Raw genomic sequence first — 25,940 nt, 5'->3', positions numbered from 1 at the left:
GCAGTTCTGGCTCTAGAGTAACTAGAGTCAAGCCTCTCTGGAGTAATATAAGGATTCTCCTCTTATATCTGTACCTGAACTAAAGGTTCAGGCTTTTTTTCCTTTTCCTTTCCCTCTTTCTTTTCCCTTTTTTTTTTTTTTTTGCCTTCTTGAATACATATTTTTATCTCCCCTGCAAACTGCTTATGCGTAAGCGGTGTGACATATTTACCTCTGTTTTCCTCTGCAGCCCTTATTGGGGCTTTGATGAAAGTGGGCAAATACATAACTATTAAACTGATAAAATCTGAAATCTCTTCCCTTTTGACCTAGAAAGATTCTATGTAATCTTCAAAATTTTCAGGCAAAACTTTAGAGTTCTTTAATTATCTACTTTTCCCCAAAATGATCTTCTGTTACTTAGAGAATATATCTAGACAATATAAAGATTGAAACTGATGGAAATAAACATTCTCTTTCTCAGAAGAAGCGTACCTTATATTTCTCTTAAAGTTTTTACCCTTATCTAAATATTGTATGGTTTTTCTACCTGCTGTCATTTAGACAGTACTATTTGCAACCCACTTTAGAGATTAATAAAGCATTTGAATGTTTCCAGCCACTCTGTAAGGGGAGTAGGGCATACCACACCTCTCCTGGGCTCCAGATACATCCACATATGTAAGTGTAGTAAGTTACCAAGGAAACTTGGTTTCTTGGCAGCCAAACCAAGTGCAGAATTTGAATCCCAGGAGTCTCAACCTCTGTAAGAGTAGAAAGGAGTTCATTTTCACCTTCACCTAAGTATGTGGATGCTTATAAATGAAGGCTGATTACATTCGTGTGGCTCTGTATGTACCTATCCTGTGTACACTTTATAGGCATACATGCGGAGTCCAGCAGAAACTTGAATGCTGGGTCTCTGTGCTGTCACCCACCTCTTGCATTATAAAGGTAGTGTCAATAAGCTGGGTGCAGAAATCCTAGCCATATGTTTGTTATGAACACATGCCCCCGGTTTTTCAAATGGGATGCATAACTGACCAAACTGTGTAACTCAAGCCACCCGTACTCTGCATTTATTGCTTTCAGTGTGGCCTGGTTCTCAGTAGACCTGTACATGGCAGTGTTCCGGTTCTGGAAGCTGGAGGTTGTTATCCACGAGGAAGGTGAACAGAGCTCAGTTGTTTGTTACCTTGCTTTGGAACATCAAGGTGTCTTGACTGAATCTGTGAAAGATTAATCCCCACAAATCAAGTGGAGATTTCATCTCACTTCTTTTTTTTAATAATAATTTTTTATTATGTTATGTTAGTCACCATACAGTATATCCTTAGTTTCTGATGTAGTGTTCCATGATTCATTGTTTGCGTATAACACCCAGTGCTCCATGCAATACGTGCCCTCTTTAATACCCATCACCGGCCTGTCCCAATCCCCCACCCCCCTCCCCTCTGAAGCCCTCAGTTTGTTTCCCAGAGTCCACAGAAGGGGGAATGAACCATGAAAGACTGTGGACTCATCTCACTTTCTGTGTCCCAAGGACTCTCCTCTGTCCTGGCTCCCGCAGCTGGACGCCTCCTCGTGCTGGCACACTAAGCAGTGTTGCAGCATGAACTTCAGTGCCGTCCCTCCTCTGCAAAGAACTTTTTCTGCTTTCATACTATCTGGCCGAGAGAACCTGGGTGTGACAGTGTCCTGGCCTGGACCCAGGCCTGATAAGGAGAAAACCATCTGGGCTCCACTTTCTAGGTTTGTGCTTCCTCTCTCAGATGTGTTTCCTTTAGTGATAGGGGATCCACATGCACCTCCTAACTTGCAACTGGTGAGGAAATCTTAGGCTCTGGTCATCAAGCTAGGGGAGGGCAGCTATGAGTCGTCCAGGGTCTTTAGTTTTTTGTGAACACATGTGCTCAACAGGGATGAAATGCTGAGTTAAGGTTCTGATTATTAAGTGTATTAGCCTTTCTCTAAAGAACCAACTTTTGATCTTTGTTATTGTCTCTATTGTGTGGTTGTTTCTATTTCATTAAAGCCTACTTTTGTTTTCACTATTTCTTCCCTTCTGGTTTCTTCTGAGTTTATTTTATTCTTTTGGATTTTAAATATTTCTCAAGGTTGATGTCTGTCTCATTAAGTTGTGGCTTTTATTCCTTGCTAATAAGAGCATTTAATCCCACATATTCCCTCTCAGTACCACTTCAACATCTAATATCTACTCTTTTCATGACTATTTAGCTTAATATATTTTTTGGTAAGTATTTTTGTTATTTAGAAGTTATTTAGAAGTATGTTTCTTAATTTCTAAACATAGAGATCTGTGCTAGTTATCCTCTTGTTGTAGATTTTTAACTTAATAGCTCTTTGGGCACAGAATAAGGATTGTATAATTTCAACTCCTTGAAATTTTCAGAGACTTGCTTTATGACCTAGACTAGGGCTTAGCAAACTTTTTCTGTAAAGGACCAGGTAGTGAATCTTAGGCTTTGTGGCCCACACAGTGTCTGTCACAGCTACTCAGCTCTTTTCTGTGTGAAAACAGGTAGAAGCAATATGTAAGTGAAGGATTGTGGCTCTGTTCCAGTAATACTTTATTTTTTGACTAATTTTGAATTTTATATCATTATTACATGTCACAAAATATTTTTTTCAACCATTTAAAAAAGTGAAAAACATTCTCAGCTTACAAGCCGTACACAAAAGGCACCAGGCTTGGAATCAGACCCCATAGGCTCTATTTGTAGATCCTTGGCCTAGAATATGGTCTATTTTTTTTTAAATATTCTATGCATGCTTGAAAAGAATGTGTTCTACAATCGTTGGGTGAAATATTTTGTATGTATCCATCAGGATGAGTTTGTTGCGTTGTTCAAATCTTCTGTAGTCTTATTTTTTTAAATATTTTTAACATAACATTAATCAAGAAAAGGGCATAAATTTAAGTGTACAGCTTGACGATGTTTTCAAAGCAAATGATTTAATGCTTCCCAGATGTAAACATAGGATATTGCCAGCTGCCAGAAATCTCCCTACATTCCCTCACAATCACTAATCCCCTGAAAAGTTGGCCACTGTTCTGATGTTTTTCACTATTGATTAGTTCTACCTGCTTTTGAACTATCTGTGAATGGAACTACATAGTGTGAACTTCTTTGTGTTTGTTTCTTTCACTCAGCATAATATTTGGGTCATGATGTTACATGTAGTTGTGGTTTGTTCATCTCATTAACTGTGGAATTTTCTGTTGGTTGAATGTACCACAATCTTTTCATTCATTCTCCTATTGATGGACATTGAGGATATGTCCAGTTTGGTGAATATATGTGACTTGACTTTTCACTTTCATTATGAACAGAATGTTTTACATTTTTATTAAGTCCCACTAATTTTTTTTCTTTTATGATTGGTGCCTTTTATACCCTAAGAAACCCTTGCCTAATCCCAAATTGTGAAGATTTTCTCATGTTTTCTTCTGGAAACCTTGTGGTTCTAGCTTTACTATTTTGATCTATAATCCATCTAAATTTTCATGTGTAATATGAGGTAGAAGCCAAGGTTCACTTTTAAAAATGGCTACCTGTTTGTTTCAGTACCTTTTTTGAAACAGACTTTCCTTTTCCTATAAAACTGATGTGCTGCTTTATTACAAATCACTTGGATCTATTCTTGGGCCCTGTATTCTGTTCTGCTATATATATCAAATAGCTATATCAAATAGATATATTTGTCTATCTGGTACCAACATTATGATATATTAAATATTAAAGTTTTATAGTATGCCTCAAAATTAGGTAATATAAATCTTACTGTCTTGGCTAACTTAAGTTTTTTCATTTTAATATAAATTTAGAATGAATTTATTTATATCTATAAAAACAGCTTGGTAGAATTTTGATTTGGTTGTGCTGAGTCTATTGCTCCATTTCAGCAGACTTGATACCCTGACACATGGAAACTTCAATCCATGAACATTGTGCATCTTTCCATTTTTTAGGTTGTCTCTAATTTACCTCAGCAATGTTTGGGTGTGTGTGTGTGTGTGTGTGTGTGTGTGTGTACCTTTTGTCAGATTTATTCCTAGGTATTTGATGTTTTTGATGCTACTATGAACAGTATTTGTAAATGTCATTTTCCAATTTTTGGAGGCTAACATTCAGAAGTATAATTGATTTGGAGGGTATGTTGTATCCTGTGACCCTTCAAAATCCAGTTAGTTCTAGTTAAATTCCTTTGGATTTCTCATGTATATAATGATGTTATCTGTAAATAAAAATGACTTTACTTGTTTCTAATCTTTATGTTCCTTTCTTTGTTCTTTTCTTTCTCTTATTTTCTTTGTTGTAATGACTAAGATCTTCAAAAATGTTGAATAGAAAAGGTGACATAGACATCCTTGCCTTTTCAGATCTTAGGTGGAAAACACTTAACACTTCACCATTAATTATGTTACAATTTTTTTTTCTTTAAGAGTTTATCAAATTGAGGAAGTTCTCTTCTATTCCCAGTTTGCTGGGAATTTTTTTAAATCATGAATGAGAGTGTAATTTTATGCTTTTTCTGTATCTATCTAGAAGGTCTTAGATTTTTTTCTTCTTTATTTTATGAAAGTAGTAAACGCATTAATGGATCTATGATTGTTAAACCAGCCTTGGTTTTTATGCAAAATACCACTTGATCAAGATACATTGTCTTTTGTATATAGTGCTGTATTTAATTTGCCAGAAATTTGTAAGGGATTTTTATGTCTTTGTTGAGGGATGTTAGTTCATAGATTTCTTACATCAGCACCTTGCGTCCACTCCTTTGGGCAGAGCTAGTCTTCCATATACCATTGTATACCCAGCCCCTCTCCCAGTGCCAACCACAGAAAAGGTATTCCACAAACAAATAGTCTTTGATACAAGTTAAAAGACCTATGCTGCAGATCTGCATTTATTAAATAATTTAAAACATTTAAAATAACAATTAATTTCACCCATTCAGCCAGTATTTGCATTGCAACCATGTGCCAGTTACAGTGGAGGTTTCTCTCCACCATCTCACTGGAAGTTTCTCTCCACCATCTCCGGCAGCTCCTCCTCAGTCTTTGCTAATTCTTCCTCATGTCTCCAGCCTCTAAATATTGGAGGGCCACAGGATTAGTCCTTGAACCTCTTTTCTTGCTCATCTGATCATCCAGTCTCATGGCTGTTGACACCATCCATAAATAACTGTTATGAATCTCCAGCTGGAGCATCTCCCTTGACTTCCAGCCTGATCTATCTGCTGCCACCCCCATACATCAACACCAATACCTAATAGGCATCTCAAACTTAGCATGTTTAAAATTGAACTAGTGACCCTCCCTTTTGGTCTTCTCCACTTCAGGGAAAGGTGGCCCCAACCTTCCAATTGCCAGGCATAAACCATGGCATCAACCTTGATGCCTCTTTTTCTCTCTCACTTCATTAGTAATCCTCAACAAATCCTGTCTACCTTCAAACTATATCCAAAAACCTACCACTTCTCACCACTTCTGCCACCATTCTGATCCAAGCTATCATCATCTCTTGCCTGGATCATTCACCAATTCCCTAACTGTTTTCCATAATGCTTACTTTTTGCAATTTTCCCAACACAACCACCAGAACATACCTTTAAAATGTAAGGTGAGATCAGATCTCCCACTTCCCTAAACCCCCCAGAAGGCTTTTATCTTGCTCAGGGCAGAAATCAGAATCCTTTAAGGCCCTTCTTATTACCTGCCCAACATTATTGCCTTCTGGTCTTTTTCTTGCTCACTCAGCTCCAGCCTCTGTGGCTTGCTTACTATCTCTTAACCATAGCAATTCCACTCCCACCACAGGGCTGGGTGGGCTGCTGTTCCTTGGCCTGGAATGCTCTTCCATCAGATGGCCTCATAACATGAGGTTCATTCCCTCACTCCTGTCAAGCTTTTACTGAAGTGTCATCTTCTCCTTGAAGCCCTCCCTGGTCATGTGATCTAAAACTGGAGGACTTTTCCCCCTCAGAAGGAGTCCTATTGTTTTTCTTTACTCTATTTTTCACCTTAGCACTTTAACTACCTAATATATATTTTATGTATTTATACTATTTATTCTCTCAAACCTCCAATAAATTATAAGCTCAATGATATAAGGAATTTCATTATTCACTGCTGTGTCCCCAGTGAATAGAACAGTGTCTGTCACATAATAAATATTTTTGAATAAATGAATAAACAAGTGAGAGAGTGAATAAATACAAGAGTTACAAGGCAGACCAAGTCCTTGACCTTATGGAGCTGACAATCTCCATATTAATAAGTGGAGTCGATGAATTTCTAATGGAGAAAAAAAAGTGAGAGCACGAAAAGACAGGCACCAGAACTTTGTGGGTTGCCCCAGTAGTAAAACTGGGTCCAGTGAAGGAATGCCAAGCCTCTAATAAAGAAGTAGGAAAAAATGAGGATAACGCAATCATCTTAGAAACAGAGGAAAGAAGATTCAAGAATGAGGATTATAAATGGGACCTTGTAGCTGTTAACAGTGATAGTCATCTCTCCTTTAAGAGTCAGTACACATCAGGATCCATGCAGAAACATTGCCAATTCCAAACAGGTTTCAGAAGGATGCAAGGCTAGGAGGTGTGCAGTGAGACACGGCTGTGTATTGTACATAATCCACGTGATGTAGGCACCTAGAAAGAATAAAGCTATTTCTGTAAATGGCAACACAAGGGGAAAAACGAATAACCTGGTGATAATTTGTCATGAGAAGTTTTGCTGAAGAGCTCACAATAAGGGAGTATTGTGGAGGAGAACTGTGTTGCTTGATTTGAAAGCCCTCGACCTGTATCCTGCTAACATGAGCGTCATTTCTGCATGGTCATGACAGGTCTCAGAACCAGCTATTCTCATGTCTTTAGTTTGACTTTTACTGGTTTTGGAAAAGTAAGTGTTTTTCTGTTTTGAATCAACAGGTTCCGTTTTTTGGGCCTCTGTTTGATGGAGCCATAGTGAGTGGGAAGCTACTGCCAAGCCTTATATGTGCCACGTGCATCAATGCCAGCAGGGCCGTGAAGTGCCTCATCCCACTCTACCAGAGCTTGTATCTTTTTGCTTTGAGTATGTAACCCATTAACCGTCCTGGAATCCTGATTCCTGGCAGATTGTCACGAGAGGTGAGTAGTCACTGGGTTGAAGAGGGAAGAGAGAAAGTTTTTCAGTGCGTGTTGAAATAATATCATGAAATCTTCATACTATCAGTTAATTTATATTAACTATAATAATATTGTGTTTCACCAAGCTCCAGAAGAGTTTATTTTCATAATGTAGTCACATAACTCTGTGCCAAAAAGCTGTGACTGTCAAGAGCGGCTCATCCTTTCTCAATGTTTTGCCTGAGGTCTGGTTCCCCTCCGCCCATCCCTGTGGGTTGCAGTCCCCTGTGTGTAGAAGGTGGGATGCTCAGGAAACTGTAATGGGGTCACCTGAAACCTACCCAAAACCAACAGCAAATGAAATGACTGTAATCAATCAGAGAATGTGGCAGGTGCCACTGGAAGTTCAAATGGCCCCCTAGGAGGTCAGAGGAGGGGGCAATTGCATCTGGCTGGGGGGACAGGGAAAGGCACCCTCAGTGAAGTTGCACTGGAACTCGCCGGTGAGAATGCTAAAAGTCCTTTTGTAACTTTTCCCAGATCTTCACCAACCCCTGATCTTCTCTCTAAAACCAGAAGAAATTTCACTTTTGTAATTTTTTTCTCAGACATCAGTTGGCATGCTTAAATCTTTAAGCCCAGGCATAATGTCTGATTATAAGAAAAAGAATTTAAGGTGACTTCACAGAATTGCTGCAAAAGGCTTCTGACCTCCTAGTAAAACTTAGAGTCTCTTTGTTTCTAATTGGTATTGATGATGAGTATAAACATGTTGTGTTTGACCTCTCTCTATACTTCTCCCACTCCAACTGTAAGTGGTGTGTTGCCGAAGGGTGGGGGTGAGGGTGGGTAAGAAACAGGATGTGTGTGTAGATACAGTTCATGAAAAATACCTTTCATTAAAATACTGGTCACTGCATTGACTGATATTCTGTCTTTAGATTTAAAAAAAATACATATGCCATGTGGCAACTTGGAATTATCATAGAAATTAGTAGTAGAAAAGAGCTATTAGGTCCCATCTGGTCCCTCCCTGGGGGCCAGGGCAGCATTATTCCCTTCTGCGTGCTCCCTCGCGCTTTGTCCAGGCCGGTGGTGCATGTTTCGGAGATGGCATTCTTCGAAGTGATATCCACAGCACTCTAGACTTACTCTTAGAGCTGGTGTCAATTCAGCCTTCAGCATGGGGGTTTTTATTTCACAAATGCTTGAAAGAGGTTCTTGGCAGAAATGAGAAAGACCTATTCAGCAATTGGCTTGTCAGTTTGCATGTCAACTAGGATGAGCTGGATGCTCATCAGTCAAGTATGTTGGACCAAGGCAAGGAAAAATCATTTGCAAACAAGAAAATTCTGCTTTCTATAAGTCCATTGTGATTTTTGTCACGTCACCTTCCCCACTTATCAGACTTCTCATTACAGAGTACATGCTTTGTTATTTTGTTCAACACTGCTTTCTCAAATAAGAATGAATATAGCATCAGAATAATCAGGTTTAGGGAAAACAATATTGTTACAAGTTCAAAGGATAAGATTCAGCGTCACTTGAAAACTTTTCGATGAACCACATTAGACTAGTGTGGTTGCCAGCCAGGGCTGCTGATGCTAATATGGGTGAGTAAATGCTGTATTCTCCAGTGACTCATAAAATAGCCAGGTTGACATCTCAGAGGACAACTTGGTATAGAAATTAAGAAAGGGAAAGTAACAAAACCTATCATGTCAATATTATAAAAATTTAAGCATTTTTCTTTTATCTTATACCTTGAGAAGATTCAATTCATGCTATTCAAATAAATTACTTAAAACAAGAAATAAAATACTATCTATAATTTTTATAAATATGTAATCAATAGGGAAAACTTTGCAATCACTAAACTACTCTGTTAATTTAATTTCGTCCTGCAAAAGTGCTAATATAGGCCAGAAACCAAAAGTATAATAAGGAGAAAAGTAGAAAAAAAAGAAAAAAGAAGGGTTTTGTTTTTGGTTTTTTTTTAAGATTTTATTTAGTTATTTGACAGAGAGAGACAACAAGAGAGGGAACACAAGCAAGGGGAGTGTGAGAGGGAGAAGCAGGCTTCCCGTGGAGCAGGGAGCCCAATGCAGGTCTCGATCCCAGGACCTTGGGATCATGACCTAAGCCAAAGGCAGACGCTTAACAGCTGAGCCACCCAGGTGCCCCTGTACTTTTTTCTTTAAAACATTACTAATTACTAATTTTTACACTTTTTAAATAATTGTGTAGCAGCTGATGTCTGGAATTTGCTGCTTTTTGAGATAAGTCTTTGATCTGAATTTTGAAAAACACTGAAAATCCTAACACATCCTAATCACAGCTGTCTCCTTGCATTCTCATTTAGCAAACAAACAGTGTGGACTCTCGAACTGCCGAGCCCAGCACCAGGAGCTTGGGATATACAGGGAGCAAGGCAAATGGGGTTCTTGCCCCACACTTCACAGAGAAGACATACAAACTAATAATGTTGTACAAAGCAACTAAATAGAGGGTGCGGGTAAAACAGGGCCAGGGAAAAGGCTTTCTGCAGAGAAAGCATGTAAGCTGAGGTTGAAGGGATGACAAGGAAGCTGTCCCCAGGGAAGAGGGATGGCATTCCAGGCAGAGGGCACCATAGCAAGCACAGGAGTCTGAGTGTTCTCAAGTGGTAAAGTTGGGATTTTTAGTATTTAATGCATGGTCAGGCCCATCAGAGTACAGACAGACACAAGACCAAGCTTCAAGCAGAGGTGGTTTTCTGGGTGATGCCTGAGGAAGCCAAGCTTCCCTAACCCTGTCATCTCATGGCTCACCTTGAAAGTTCTAAAATTAGCGCAAGGCTGCCTGATGCCAGGGGCAACAACCTGAAGTCCCTGTAGGTCCCCCCAGGGGCTGAGAAGATCACTAATACTTGGGCCACATCTAAAACCAGGGCTGAGACCAAGGGGTCCCAGAAGAGAATGAAAATGTGGGCCCCTCGTTCAAAAAGCAAGGAAAGTGCCTTAAAACATGCTATAATATAAAGCTTTTTCCATTCTTTTGTGCTTTTTCTCTCTACTTGTCATGGTGTTTTTTATTGGCTATTTAATGTCATTTTAAGTCAAAAAATATTAAAAATTTAGATTATTAGCATTAGTTCTATCAGTCTTTATATTGTTTAATATGCAGATATAAAAGCATTTAACTCACATATGGAGTCACCACAATGACACAGCTCATATTTTATAACTGGTACAGGGATATATTCTGTTCTTAACAGTGAAAACACCATACAAAACTAACTTACAGATTTTTATCTCATTCTTCATACGCACATATTGTACCATCACTCTTTCTTCAGTCCACTGATGAGTAAGGAAGGACTGACAGGAAAAGGAATTGTGAGTCCCCCTGTTTTTCCCTCTCCTTCTCTGTCATCATTTTCAGAGTAGATTGTGGATAACACAGAGAAGTAACACAACTAAGGATATATAGGATTTCTTGGTTATTCTTGTTTCTTAGGATGATACTGCTTTCTTTCTGTGCTCAAAGCAAGTTCTGGTTCAGGTGGAGAGTATGGCCTCTCAGGATAGTCCGCTTCCCCACCTACTCAGTCTTGTGGTAACACACTTCCCGTGTGCTCTCTCGGAGTCTCTCTGACCTTCCAGGTGTTGTGGCTCCACCATAGTCCTGCTCCTGGGGTGCTGCTAAGGCTTATGTGCAAGGAACAAGCAGAGCACATGTTATATGCATTTCCTCTGCCCACGTGCATGCTCCATTGTCTCATCAGACTTCAAGTGCAAAACACAAGATCAAAGATAAAATTATTAAGAACTTTAAGAGAGCAACAGCACAGTATTAAACCAAGCAGGGCCTGTTGAAAGCACTGTGCAGCTGCTTAGGTCACATGCCCATGAAGCCCTCCCTGGAACCCATTCCAAACCCTACAAACCCTGCTCCCCCCAGTATGAGCTGGGGAATTCTCTTCCTGGGTATTTATTAGATTTCATTCCCTTCCTAAATCCTGACAATATATCCCCTGGCAACATTTTATTGGCATATGAACCAAGACCCAATAAGGAATGAAGCAGCTTGCATACATGGCCCTAGAAGACACAATTCACAGAAGAGACCACGTTTCTGAGAAAGCATTGCTATTACCTGTTGCATTACTTCATTAGGTATAGTAATGAGTGCTGACAAAGAATGGGAAATTTCCTTATCAACACCAGCTATTTCATATGGGCAATTCTGTGTCCCCATTTTGTTTCTAATATTAAGGTTACAGTTGTTAAGTAAAACATTGCCAAACTGTTTATGGCATCCAAATGTCATTCAGGTATCAGAATGACTATTATATGAACAAAGGACACGTTGTTTAGTTCAGAACTTCTTTCAATCCTTTAGAGAGAAAGTACTTGTTTTTTTGTATTGACCATAGGTAGACAAGCATTGAGCCTGATGACAAATGAAGAAAAGAGCCGATGGAGTTAACTAATTTGCATCTCTTGTGCCCTCCCCACCTAATGACTGACACTTCAGTGCCCTAAAAGAGTTGTCAGTTGCAATTCAGTATTTAGCTAGGAGTAGAAATGTGAGCAGTAAAGGTATCAAGTTTGTTCGGTAATGTTCAAGAAAATACAACATTTCTTATGAAATAGAGGAGTGGGCACATTGTTAGAATGGATTTGCCTCTCTGGGATATTTTTGAGCAGTAAATCCAGCTTAGAATCTGTCAAAGGAGTTCTTGTTTGGGGTACCCTTGGCTAAATGATCAAACAGTTGGAACTGTGTGGTGAAGGCTCACAGAAGACTGAAGAATATACCATTGTCATACATGATCAAAAAAAAGTGAACACAGTAGGGATGTGTTTGGAAAACACCCTCAGTAACAGTTCAGACCAGCCCCTTTGTCCTTCCTGGGTTTTCTGGTAACTTCCTCAGCAGGCTAAATCAAATCTGTCAAGTGGAGCCCTTGTCCCGTGGCCGCTGCTCTTCTGAGTGACGAGGGCCAACTCACCTGCCATCTGCTTTTTCTATCCCTGGTGGGCAATCAGGGGGTCTATTCCCATGCCTAGAGTGTTGTAAATGGGAAGCTTGCCACATGTTATGTTTACAGTTCCCAAGCCAACTAAAGATTCCAAAATCAAACCATGGTGGAAGTTCCTCAGATTGTCAGAACCAGGGCTCTCTCATTCTCCTCCTCAGCTAACTTGTTTCAGGGAAAAGCTTGCCACACAATGTGCAGTGCGCCCGTTAGGAGGAGCTCACCCTAAATCAAACAGATGGTGGCTTTTTAAAATCAACGTCTACTTCAATAGAACAATAGCCACAGTGGCATTTGCTATCTCTCCTCTCTGGAACTATCAGCATTTGATGGAGAGAACTGGGCTGCCTAAGGAAAAGTAATTTTGTACCTCTTTCTTAAGTGAAATTTAGTTTCATTTTCAATTAATGGAAATAGTTAATAATACTCTAGCTTCTCTTTTAGACTCATGACTTCCTAATAGGATTGCTAAGCTTTAGTCTCAATTTATACACCTTCAAAAGTGGCCTCTCTCCCTGAAACTGTAACAATTCTGTCTCTCACTTTTCTGGTAGGATCTTTGGGGTTTTTTTTCCTGGGAAGATCTTTAATTTTCTCTATTTTTTCCTATACACTTAAGAAAAGTATATGAGAAGGAGTCAGTACCATGTGGTATATTTTGACATGCGGAACCAGTATGCATTTGTCCACATTTACCGTGTCCCTGCCTTGTGCTAGGCACTGTCCAAGCCCCTGGGCATAGAAATATGAATAAGAGATTCCAAGTGATGGGACAGTGTGTGCTCATGGACCAAGCTCTAAAAATGCACATCACATTTGAGCACCACAGAAGCTCCCACATGGTAAAGTGGAAGCATACACGGCAAGGATGGAGCTGATGGAGGCATTTCAGGGGCAGTGGGAGGAGTTCTGAGAGAGGGTGAGAGCCTAATATAAGGCAGTGGCAGGGGGATGGATTGGATCCCCACATAAAACAGGTAGACTAATTCAGCATGGGGCTTGCTAGATTTGCTGGGGTGTGGAGGATAAGAAGAATTCAGTCAGGGACAGACCTTTCTGGAGGATAACATTTAAGGAGTAAGCTTGGGAGGAGGAGGTGGAGGTAGAGAGGGAGGCAGAGGAAAAGGAGAGAATAGTGACACAGAAAAGCGAAGAACAGAGAAATGAAGGGTTACCTTCAGCAGACCTGTCAAGCAGGACACACCCTCCTGAGGGGTCTTATCCGTAGCTGATTTTAGCAGTCTCATCACCCCGAGCATTGGGTGTGATAGAACCTAGAACTGAATTACTTCAAAGAAAGAAGCAAACATATTAGATAATAACATCACCGAAAAGAAAGAAGGCACTCTTGGGTGAGAGGGAAGTGCTTGAGAATGGGAAATGCATGGGAGGGGGCCAGATTTAAGAGGGGCCACCAGAATGGAGTCACGCTCCAGATGGGAAGGCATGGACAGTGCTTTCCCGATCCACAATTCTAAACAGGCCCAAAGGCAAAATGTCATTGTGACAGGGATTTGCACTACCTGATACCAGTTACACTGTACATTCTACTAAAGGCAACAAGAGTTCGATAAGTTTTGGGCAGGCAAACAATATCCTCTTCTCAGAAGACAGAGGAAGCAAATGAGGGCAACTATTGTTTTGGATCTGTTCTTTAGCAATTTGAAAGACTGGATTTGTGACTTTGAAAGTTGCAGAAGGTACTTTGTACTCAACTTTGTACTAGAGCTCATGTAAGAAAAGGAGGAGAGCAAGTAGACCTGAACCTTGACACTTAGGAAGCACGTTTCAAAAAGTAGAGTTCAGATCAAGGAATGGCACATTCCCATGGGTGGGTCGAGACTATAATGGGGAATAAGAAATGATTTTTTTATGATAGAATTAAAACTGTCTCTGAGTGAGAAGGGGAGGCATGGAAGAGCAGCCAGTGGGTTCTAGTGAGTGCGTATTTAACACGGGTGCATCAAGACTGAAAGAGGAGCTCCATGCTGTCCTGACAGAAGGCTGCCACGTTAACCTTTACCCCACTTGTCCTCCATCTTCTTCATATGAGAAGGGACAGAAAAGTGTCTGAAAAGCGTATTAGTGAAAACTCAGATCACTGAGAACACAGTAAGAAGGGGAAAAAAGAACTGGCCCCTGGAAGTAAGGTCCAGCCTTCAAGGCCAGTGTCTAGTTGTAGAACAAATTTCCAACAGTGATCTCAGATCCATAAGAAGTTTTGTTTTTTGATTTTTGGGGTTTTTTTAGAAATCAAGTAAAATAAAGGATGCACCCAGAACTGAAAACAGGAAAATAGTTTCATTATTTTCAAATAGGATTATAAGGATGGATTTTGGAATGTCACATGGACCCCTTGTAGAATTGTTAGGCCAAATTATTAAATAGCTTGTGAGCCTTCAGAAAAGAATGAGTGGGGGCACCTGGGTGGCTCAGTTGTTAAGCGTCTGCCTTTGGCTCAGGTCATGATCCCAGCGTTCTGGGATCAAGCCCTGCATCGGGCTCCCTGCTCAGCGAGAAGCCTGCTTCTCCCTCTCCCACAACCCCTGCTTGTGTTCCCTCTCTCGCTGCCTCTCTCTCTCTGTCAAATAAATAAATAAATCTTTAAAAAAAGAAAAAAAATGAGTGTACAGAGAACAAAATATCCCAAACATACTAATTGTGTTTGATAAAATTACTATTTTCAGAGATTAGAGAAAGCTTTTTTTTTTAAGATTTTATTTATTTGAGAGAGAGAGACAGAGATAGTGAGAGAGAGCACAAGCCAGGAGGAGAGGAATATGCAGACTCCCCACTGAGGAGGGGAGTCTTAACCAACTGAGCCACCCAGGTGCCCCTAGAGAAAGCTTTTAAATATAAAATATTAATTTTGATAAAACACAAGATAAAGTATCACAGTCATCTGGCAAGTAGGAAAGAGAAATATGGGTCCAGGGGATTTGGGTGACTTTACTCTGGCTAAACATACAATTCATGGACCTCCAGTTGACTGGGGCCTTTGTGTCTCTGGTACTGCGTGTGCACCACGGCTTTGCCCAATCCTCCGCCTTTTTTATCAGCAACTCTCACAAAGGTCTAGAACACATGTTTATCAAAATACCATTTGTCAGGAAGCTAAGAGGGTTAACTCAATTGACACAAGGCAAAATCAGAAACTAGGATTTCGTAAACAGATGAGACTTTTAGCCCCAAACCAGCAAGGTGAGATTTAGCAGGGTAGACTAATGCCATGCGCCTGGGTGTAGATGATCAGTTGTGTGTGTACAGGATGCGGATGATGGGGCATGACAGCAATCCCTGGGAAATGTCTGAGGATTTTGGTTAAGCACAGACTTGAGGTGAGAGACCAGAGGTGATGCAGTGGCTTACCAGTGTTCTCTCAAACCACAGCCTGAGACACCTGAGGTCCGGCTCACAGAAACAAAGGCACGGCCCCTCTGCTCCTGCAGCCTCAGATTGCACTGTGAATGTGGTGCTGCTCCGGTGCCCACACAGTGAGGAGAGACTTTGACCAACTTGGAGCATGTCCACAAAGAGAGTGGCCACCTCACCTAGAGGTCTCAGGGAGCCATTAAAACCAAGAAGGAGTTGTTTCAGGAGCCTGGGAGTTTTTTTAAAAGGAGACAAGTCTACAGAACTGGGACCAATAAACAGAGGCAACCAGGAAGCAGCTTTTAGCTTAAAGTCAAAGCCAATATTCAAAAACCAGAGCGGACAAACCAGCTGCCTGCAGGCTGAATCCAGCCCCCAGATGGGTTTTGTTTGAACTGCAGTTGGCCTCCAGTGTTACTCATAAAGATCGAGTTTGTCAGCCTCATTGAAAAATCAGGAGATTTTGCATTTTCAGAAATCTAGGTTTCTGACTTCTCGTCAAGAATCAGAACTTCTGACCCCACTGGGCCCCCTTTCTTGCTGGCAGCAATCCTTACAGGCTGTGTGCTCCCCTGTCACTACAGCTCGCCCGGTCCACGTGCCACCCAGCACTGAGGCCTGGTGCCACGCAGCACTGTCACATCACCCCCAGATCCCAGCTGGCCTCTGTCTGAGGGATGGTGAGAGGGTCAGTGGGCCAAGTAGGTAACACAGTACCTAGTCTTTGGTGAGTAATCCGTAAATGTCACTCTGGTTATTTTAACACATCACCAGCTTGGAGTTTTAAACCTCTGTTGTCAGAACTGTAACCACCCAACTGTGGACTTAGGTCTCGGGAAGTACTCCCTTTTTCCCATCACAGGTGTTAAAGGCAGGAGACTGTCTTCCCTCAGTGACATGTGGCAGGCCCTCTTCGGTGTGAAGACGTGGTTTCCTGGGGTTGGGTTGCCCTCCACCTTCGGTGCCTGATGGGGCCTGCGAGAAGCACATGGTGTGGGGAAAGTCTTCAAGGCGTGGGACCAAGAAGCCATTTTGCACCTTTTTGCTGTAAAGTGACTTATCACTATGAGACAAAAGACCATCCCTTCCAGAAAAGTTGATGTAAATCTCACAATCTGTGTGGAAACCAGGTTGGGGGCAGCATGCTTAGGAAAATAGCAGCAATGCAGCTTTCTGCTCTGCCCCTCTTGGGTCCATGGCTATGGGGTCACGGTGTCTCAGAGCTAGTTCTTCACAGGCCTGTGTTCCTTCCCATGATGGGACCTTTGGGTACGGTGAGCTCTACTAACCCCGGACACTCCTGTTGTGTCTCTCCTGTGACAGATCGCTCACCCCAACCCCCCCCCCCCCCCCCCCCCCCCCGCATAGCCATCTAGCCCTCTGACATTCTCTTTGCCAGACAGGGCCTCCTTCTATCCTCTTCTGTCTCCTGATTATATTACTAGCTGCCCAACAGGGGCCTTGTCTCCATTCAGTTGATATCCCTGTCTCATATACCTCCTAGTACATTATGAATATGAGTGTGTGTGAAGAGAGAGGGAGGGAGCTAGATTGATTTGGTTAAAAAAAAAAACAACTAGTAAACAGACTTAGAGACAAAAGCAAATCATTATTTTATAAAACTAAATTTTTTCAAAATTGAAAACCTCATATGGCTCTACAAATAGAGTATGTATCTTTGTAGGTCTATATAGATATATTCTCAAAATTCCTTTTATTCCACTTCTGCATGTGTAAGTTTATACCCAGATCGCCAACACTCAAAAGAGCTCCTGGCACATAGCCGGTACTCAATAACTAGTTTTTTGACCAAACTGTATTGACAAAAATACGTACATGATAGTGTTCAAGAAAAAAGAAGTGTTAGAATTTTTACTGAAAAATTGGATTCCGTGATACAGTGTGCGTATTACTTTTATATTCCATTGCATTCAAAATAATAATCCACTCATCACCACACCAAAAAGATATTGAAGGACATTCGTGTGGAAATCCTGACAATTAGAATGGTGACTTTATAGTTGGTCTTGAAATTAATGGAATCTTACTGAGAGCCATGAAACGTAAAGGTTATTCAGTTATCCCGTTTTCCTGGAGTGATAAATTTATTTAGTTAGTTTGAGAGACAGATTGAATTTAAGGAGTGTCCAAGTCAGAAAACTTACAAGAAGGAAGTGAGAAGAAATCATAATGTTGCCAGGAAAGCCATGGGCTCCCAGGAGAGGCATGCCGCTCCAGTCCCAGGAAGAAAGAAGCGTCTGGAAAGGCCTTAGATAATGTTGGTGTCAGAGTTGATTTCCAAATCCTGGGGACGTAGTTGTAGGGTTATTTATTTTTTTTACATTCTTAATTGTATGTAAATTTTATACACGTAAATAAAACGCCTGCAATGCCTAAGGGAAGCTCTCCACATGTCTGAGACCTGGAGCAGGCTGGGCCCTGGCTGCACATGCAAATACTGACAGCTGAAGTCACTTGTTGGAAAGTCCGCAAACTCTGGTTACAGCTGCATTTGTCAGTAGCTTTAAGGGAAGTGTAATCAGCCAGAGAGATTAATTTGCATCTCAATTAGAAAAGAGTCGGGAGGAAGCACTAAGGTCTGGTGCTGGAAGGTTGTGGAAGAAATCTCACCAAGCACAAAAGCCTCCCTTGCTCCGTCCTCCAGCTGAGTGGAGGACAATATCTGAGGTTTCGTTTCCATAGGGACCAGAAGCCTGCTGGGCCCCAGAAGAATCTCGGGTTTGCACCGTAATCATTTGGTCATGATGACACAAATTCCACTGTTGTTCCCAAATACATTTTGCTATTAGAAAGCTGTTAGAAAAGTGGAAATGGTCATCATGTCAAAAGCATGCGAGAGGGTATTTGCTGACCCTGCGTACATTTTTGCATAGTGCTGCTACGATTTCTAGGCATTTAACATTTGTTCATGTCTGAATATTCAAAGAGCAAAAGGTCACTCCATAAATGACAATATTTCTTTAGCATTCAGATGGTTACTTTGGGAATGGCACAGCTTCAAAGGGAGCCCATTATTCCTGATTCTCCCACACTCTTCAGTAGTAGGCAAACAAGATTATGAATTTAAAACCACAGGCAAGGAAGAAACATGGAGTCTTTTGGCCATGGGGCACAGAAAAACTTCTTAAAATTAACAGCGCTTTTTATAATTCTGACAAAACTGAAAGAGGTATCCCTAACCTGAACTTTAAAGAGCACATCGCAGTATTAATTTAAAATTTTTCCTTCAAATAATATCTAGTAGTCATTTTCACAGGCTTCAGTATTTAGACCAAACAGGTCATTTGTTTTCAGAGAAGTTCATCATATTTTCAAAATTCTGTACTTGAATCTAGTGAGAACTAAGACTGTCTGAAACATTTATCCATGCTAGGTTACTCTGCCGTAACCAAGAAGGGCTCCCCGTTGGCATTTTTGGAGGAAGACGTTTATTTCTAGTTTATTTTGTTCTTTCTCAAATAGTTAATTCACTGGCTCTAGCTTCAAAGTGAAAAAACAAAAAAGAGAGAAAAAACTGAATCCTACATTACAAACTGTTGAATGAAACTGAATTCTTTAAAAAAAAAAAAGTCAGGATTTTAAATTAATCTTCCCATTCTGGAAAGGGGAAAGAAAGAAGTTTCCTAAGGACAGTCTCTTCCAGTGCCCACAGACTGAAATAACACATTGCAGCGAGACATCAGAACCTCTTAATCCAACATTAATCAAATTTCAGTTTACTAATTATCAGTCCCATTTTGAAAGGAGCATAATGCCATAAACAGCATCCGCAGAACATTTAGTAGACTCTGGGATTATAAGCAATATATTTGAAAGTGAGACTTTCTGTTATTCAAATCTCCAAAAAGGATAATACATGCCTTATTATAATAAGAGATTGTGCAAAGCCAAAGAAGGACAAAGCAGGCAAGTCCAAATGGTGATCCCTTCTGTGCCCGTCTGCCTTAGTGTATGCAGCGGAGCTCCCCGCAGGTTTCCGAGCTAGAGTAATTTGCAACACACTCAAGTAAATTTTTTAATCAAAGCAGAATACTTTTTTGGTAACCTGTGGGTGAGTACAAGCCAAATTCCATCATTGTTAGCCTTGAAAGGGTGTTTTTTCTCGTTTACTGTTACGGAATTTTACCAAACTCTAAAATTGGTACTTTGTTGTGCTTTAAATATGTTCCTGGGGTCCTGTGCTTTGAAAGCGTTTGACTTTATTCTCTAAGACTTGATAGAGACCACTGGGGCCCGGGTAGGGGAAGGGTGGGAGCTCTGAGGATCTGTGTTAATGCCCTCCTCTTTTCTCTTCCTTTTCCCCTCCCACCCCTGTGATCAGGTGTCCAGTATGCAAGCCACTAGGGAGTGAAGATTCATTTTAATGTTTACCTTGTATTTTGCACATGCCTTTAACATAACCAACTTGAGAAGTACACAGCTGCTTTAGTTTCCAACAGAGTGTCATCTTTCCAAAATGCCACGATATTTTAAACAGACACCTCCTTGGACACTGCTCGTTATTACTTACAAACCCACATCTGATATTATGTATGTCCAGATGATCTTGTCACTTTCATCAGAATCACAAAAATGAAACAATACAATACTTAAAGGCTTATGATGTTTATCTTCAGCTGATTTCTTCTAACACTTCAGTCTTCAGTCTTGCTGATTTGGTCCTAGGACACACAAGAGTACAGAATTTGTGTCCCTCTGCCGTGCCCACTCATTCAACTGTCCAGTACAAAGCTTTGGTCTTAATCCATGAGTGATCAATGAAGGGGCTGCCTTCTAAAAACTCAGGGTCTGCTTGTCATGGGACAAGCCAGCCCTTAAGATGCCAAGCCCCTTTGGTTTTCCCTTCATTTGCCTATGAAGTGGGATGTAAGTATATCAGTGCATCCTGGCTTTGAGGCAGATGTGTGCCTGGAAGTGCAAAGTCTCATACCTCCACAAAGGGTAGGCAGGCTCGCTAGTTGATGGGATTCTGAATTTATAAGCAGAGTTCCAGAATTCCCCCAGGGCCTACTTTTCAAAGGCAAATTAGTATGTTTGCAACTTGATCCCTGGGCAACTTTTGACAGTTGTTCTAAGAATAATAAAACAGATGGACAGAATAGATTTTGGGGTCTCCATCCAAACTGCCATCCTCAGTGGAATTTAAAGAAGGCATGGAATTGATGGGGGAGCTGCTGCTACTTATCATTATGTTCTGCCTTTAACATCCCAGAACCATAACGTTCTCCCAGAAGAAGATGAAAATTATCCTCACATTATATTTTCCTGGTGAGAGTTCAGTTTCACTGTGATAAACAAATAGGATGTGTGTTTTCTTCATATATTCAGAATTAAATGAATTAAAATTAAATGAATTGAAATTAAATTTATACTACCAAGAAAACAATTTTAATATGAATATGAGAAGAAATATAAATTAGTTTTAACATTAAGGGGTACTGTCATAGGATTTTTGACTCCTTTAAATAAAGGAGCGTTCTTTAGAATGTCTTAGAAATACTGTCTTCTCATTAATTTGGGAAAATAGAATTTAGGCCTAACAGGATAAACATTCACTGAACATAACAACATATAGCACGTCAGAGATTTGTATCAGAAACCAGCATTTAAATTATCTGCATGAAGATTATTTCTGTATTTATGCACTATAATTTTGACAGGAAATGTATAGTTGTGCAGAAACACTTCACATAAACTCCGCTTTCTGTAGAATTTCAGGCTTCTCTTAAGTGTTGGTTTTAGCTCACATCAGATCAGGATGAGACATTCTTACCTTTTAATATATTGGCTTCCTGAGATAAATTTTCTTAATCTTTTCATTGCTCCTTTTCTCCTTTCTCTGGATTCATTAGCCCCAGTTATCACATGTTGGGCCATAAAGATTAGATAAGGAAACAGATCAGCTGTGCTTTTGGAGTCCCAGAGCTGCTGGAGTGACATGCACTGGGGGCCCCCGATTTAGTCAGTGGTTTGTCATATTGACCAGTCATTTAACTAGACTTCTACTGATGATAAAGGAGAGCAAACTTCCTTTTTTTTTTTTTTTTTTTGAGAAGCTACATGAAAGCACCCAAACCCTTTTCCTAGATCTCCCATGAGGTAGTTACCTGTGACATGGTGGCAATAGACCCTCCTGGTCAGACTTCCGTTCTCATTGAGAAGCATCCGAGGACATTCTCATCCATCCTCAGTAGCAATTTTCCTACAAGTGCCCAATAAATTGTAAGGTGTGTCTTGCAGTTGTAGTGCCCAGATTAGCAGGTAATGCACGGTAGCTGGCCTCAGACAGACTTTGGGTGGTTTCAATTTTATTTTAAATAATAACTGGCTTTGAACAAGTATCTTTACCTCTGGCAGTTTCCTTATCTCTAAAATGAGGACCATAATCCCTCACAGACAGATTATTATTAGGATTTATGGAATGAACATATATATATATATATATATATATAAATTAATCCACACAACATAATGGAAATGCAGCTGCTTCTTACCTCCCCATCACCCCTCCCTGGTCCAGGAATCCCCTTCCTGGGCCAGTGTGGCAGCCTCCTCCCAGTCTCCCTACTTCTCCCTGCTTTCCCTGGAATACTCTCCAGCAGCCAGAGTTTTCCTCCTGAAATAGAAATCAAAGCATGCCAGAGCTCAGAACTTTCCAGTTACTTCACCTACAGAAAAATCCAGAATCCTTACAAGGATCCACAAACATATTCCAGCCTCAGGAACAGCATACTGTGTGAGGAATTACCCCTCCTCCTCCCAGCATCTGCACAGCTCACCCCTTCCCTTTCCTTAGGTCTCTGCTCAGCAATCACTCTTTAGAAAGTTTTCTGTCAGCAAGCCCTCTGGGCAGTCTCACCCATGTCCCCCTTAGCACTTACCATTTACTTAATGTCTGTTTCTGCCACTAGTATGTAAAGGGCATGAGAGCAGGAACTTTGTTTTGTTCTCTTCCATCTCCTGCACACCTAAAGCCCAGGATGAGACCTGCCAGGAGAAATGCATCCATGTTGCATGAGCAAGCTGACAGATGCACTGTCAGTTTGGAGAGGAGGGCAGCACCCTGCATTCTTTATATCCAGAAGCAACGTGCCATGCCCCAGCACAGGAGAGCAAGTCAGGTCCCAGACTGCCACACACACCTGGTCACTCTGTGTTCCTCCCGCCTCCGACACCGGTGGTGTGGCTGTGGCAAGTGCTGTAGGACGCAGAGATGAGTGGCCTTGCCCTTAAGAGGCTTCCCAGCCAGTACGGCGATTGTGACTATGACAGAGACTGGGATGTGACCCTTTCTCTAGGAAAGACCTGCAGTTAGTGCCCAGTGGGCATTTGTGGAGTCACTGAAACACAAAAGAGAAAATCGGAAGGTCATGGGAGCTCTGAGGGAAAAGCTTACTTCTGGTTGTGTCTTCAAATTGTTCACATATTTTTGTGTATCTCTTTGCATGTGCCGTCTACAACTTGAGGCCGGAAATGGCATAATTTTGTTCATTTTGCTTGTTTCACAGAAAAATGCTATAGGCTAATTAGAATTGATTACATAAATGCCCGTGGCCTATTTCAAGGTGCTGAGGCAGTTTTTCAGTATGGGAGGCTCGTGGCAAGCAGCCTTTCATTGTCAGCAGATGCAGCTACTACTCCATCCATCCTGGAGGGAAGAGTGGAGGTGGACCCAGTCCTCCCTTCGCTGGCTGAGGACACCAGCCTGTAACCTACTTCCTACATCTGTCATCTCCAGTCTTTTTCTTACTACATACCCCATCAAAGGACGGAAAAAAAAAAAAAAAAAAAAACGGAAAACTTTTAAGCATGCCGTTCAAACATACATATATTGATTTATTTTAAAGTATACACAGGTTCTACTATCCTAATATTTTATGACATTATAAAATGTGTACTCAATGAGAATTTGAAAGGATGTGCTGAAGATGAAATGAAAAATAATTTGGAGTATTTTATATTTAATAGTGTAAAATTGTTTTGCTTTTAAGATATAAATAGTATTTTAGTGAGAGCAATGGGATTAAATGTTATTTTTAGAACCTTGATCTTATAATAGTTCTGTGACTCAGTGATCTAAGGAGTCCCTCTAAACTCAGTTTATTTTAATACTTGGTTTTATAGCTGAAAACAAAACCTTGCAAAGATACCTAGGCCTTGGAGAGCAAAGGATCATTGTCTTGGCCTGCTGGTGCTTATGTTCATTCCTAGCCACAGATTCTGTGAAGGTTCTTTTTGGCATTTGACAGGAGATTCCCATCTTATCCTCCCCGAGGTCATATTAGTTGTTGATTACATTTTTCGACAAAGAGATTGAAAATGTAGTCAGGTTTTCATTGGGAAAGTTAGAAACAGCTTACAAAATTGTGAGGTTTTGGTGATACAGGTCGGAGAGCTTTCTGGAAACATAGACCATCTTCTACAGTAAACTCCCAGGCTGAAGGGAGCATTTCCCAGCATTTCTTTTCAAGATCTTCTCTCCATGACATGTTTCCTTTATAAGCAGTGACTCTCTCAATGTTAGAATGTCACTTTGAGGAAACCAGCAGGGTCATTTTTTCCTAGGATAATGGCTCAGGATGTACTGTTGACCAACCATAGCCTCCTGGCTTTGTCTTCTGCTTCCAACCCTGCCTCTGCCCAGGAGGACAGTCGGCCCAGCAGCCAGAGCCAGCCTAGTAAAACATGGATCAGGCCACATCGCTGCCCTGTCCACAGCCTCCAGTGGCCCCCATCTCACTCAGCGTCAAGGCCAGAGTCCTGCAGGGGAGGCCCAAATGCTCCATGCCTTCTGCCTAAAACACTGTTGCCCAGATGTCCAGTGGGCTTGTTCCTTTATCCCCTCCCCGGTGCCTCCAGCCTCCCTGGGGCATAATGGCCCCACACCTGCACACACCTGCCCACCGCCTCCCACAGCACACCTGCACCCTTTATTTTCTCCACAGCCCTTATCATTCACTACATTGCTATATAAGTCACTTACTCATTTTACGCATGTTGTGCCCCCTGCATAAGGGCAGGGATTTTTTGTCTGTTTTGTTCCCTGATGGCTTCAAGGGTGATAGTTGAAATACTTAACTGTGGGCACCAGCAGCAGCAGACACTGGCCAGGATGCTGCCCATGCTGGTGTTTTCCAGGTGAATACCAACCCTGATGCAGCCTCAGCACCTGCCACAGAGTAAACATTTGTTCAATAGATGCTTGTTAAATGAATGAATAAATTCAGCCCCTTGTCATTACAGAAGCAGTCACCAAATTTAGAACATTTGTCTTTCTGTGGAAAAGAAAGATGAGTAATTCATCTTTATGTTGAAGAGCTTTAATAAGAACTTTCCTGTGAGATCAAGAACAAATGTTTGTGTGGTATGGAAGATTTTCATGGTCATGATCTGCTTCAGTACAATGTGTTTGAAAGACTATCCCATTTATAAGATAATAAAATTCAGAACTTCAGTATGAGGGGTCATGTACACCATGATACATCACAGGGTGGTAAGAGTGAATGAGGGAGCCTCCCCCCCCAACCCCTGTCTCACCCTCAGGACTGATCCTGACCCAGGACAGTCTGATAGATGACCGAGCAAGAACAAGAAGGGTGCCAGGTGTTAAGTCTCAGTAAACCTGAATTTTCTTCTTAATTTTAGATAAAAAAGATACATATGAATAGATATCCAGTCATTGTCTTGTCACTTCTCACTTTGGAAACCTGCAGGATAAAGTCTAATGACTTGTGCAGAGTTTTTATTTGTTTGTTTGTTTGTTTGTTTGTTTATGAGAGAACAAGCAAGCACGCACAGTGGGGGGAGGGGAAGAGGCAGAGAATCCCAAGCAGACTCCCTACTGAGCATGGAGCCCACTCAGGGCTCCATCCCATGACCCAGGAGATCATGACCCAAGTCAAAACCAAGAGTTAGATGCTCAAACTGAGCCACCCAGGCGCTCCACGTGCAGAGGTTTTTAAAGGAGAGATGGTAGAGAGAGGACCTCCCATTGTGCTGTGGGTTGACTGGGCTCAGCTGGGTGATTCTCACTCACAGTGCAACTGGCATTGCTGGAGCAGCTGCAGGCTTCCAGGCATCTCTCACTCTTTGGCAGCCTCCCCACCTAGCTGGCTTGGATCTTTTCATGGCAAAGTAATCCCACAGCAATTGTACTTCATATATGGCTGCTCTGAGCTCCAAGAGACCCAGGTGGAATGCACCAGGTTTCACAGTTCAACCTTAGAAGTCCCAGAACTGTTGGCCAGGCAGGTCCCAAGACCAGCCTGGATTCAAGGGAGGAGAATCCACCTGCTGAGGGGAGCAGCGACCTGTCTGTTCAGGGAAGGGAGGAGGCCAGTGGACCTCTCTGCTGTCTTCCACAGTTGGTGTGGTGCTGACCACACAGGGCAGGGCTTCTTCTGAT

The 25,940-nt window shown here is 41.4% G+C and overlaps 1 protein-coding gene across 10 annotated transcripts in view; it reads left to right on the top strand.

The window, feature by feature from the left end:
- Positions 1-25,940, top strand: part of RALGAPA2 (Ral GTPase activating protein catalytic subunit alpha 2) — a 305,650-nt gene that overhangs the window by 214,646 nt on the left and 65,064 nt on the right. For all 10 annotated transcript variants that reach the window (XM_057312702.1, XM_057312701.1, XM_057312700.1 and 7 more), the window contains one exon: positions 6,940-7,067. In XM_057312702.1, the coding sequence (XP_057168685.1) occupies positions 6,940-7,067 (128 nt within the window). The remainder of the gene's footprint in view (positions 1-6,939; positions 7,068-25,940) is intronic.

This window comes from Ursus arctos, unplaced genomic scaffold (genome assembly GCF_023065955.2).
Source record: "Ursus arctos isolate Adak ecotype North America unplaced genomic scaffold, UrsArc2.0 scaffold_16, whole genome shotgun sequence".
NCBI lineage: Eukaryota > Metazoa > Chordata > Mammalia > Carnivora > Ursidae > Ursus > Ursus arctos.
The sequence above is the reverse complement of the archived record's forward strand: the minus strand, read 5'-3'. Positions and strand labels throughout refer to the sequence as shown.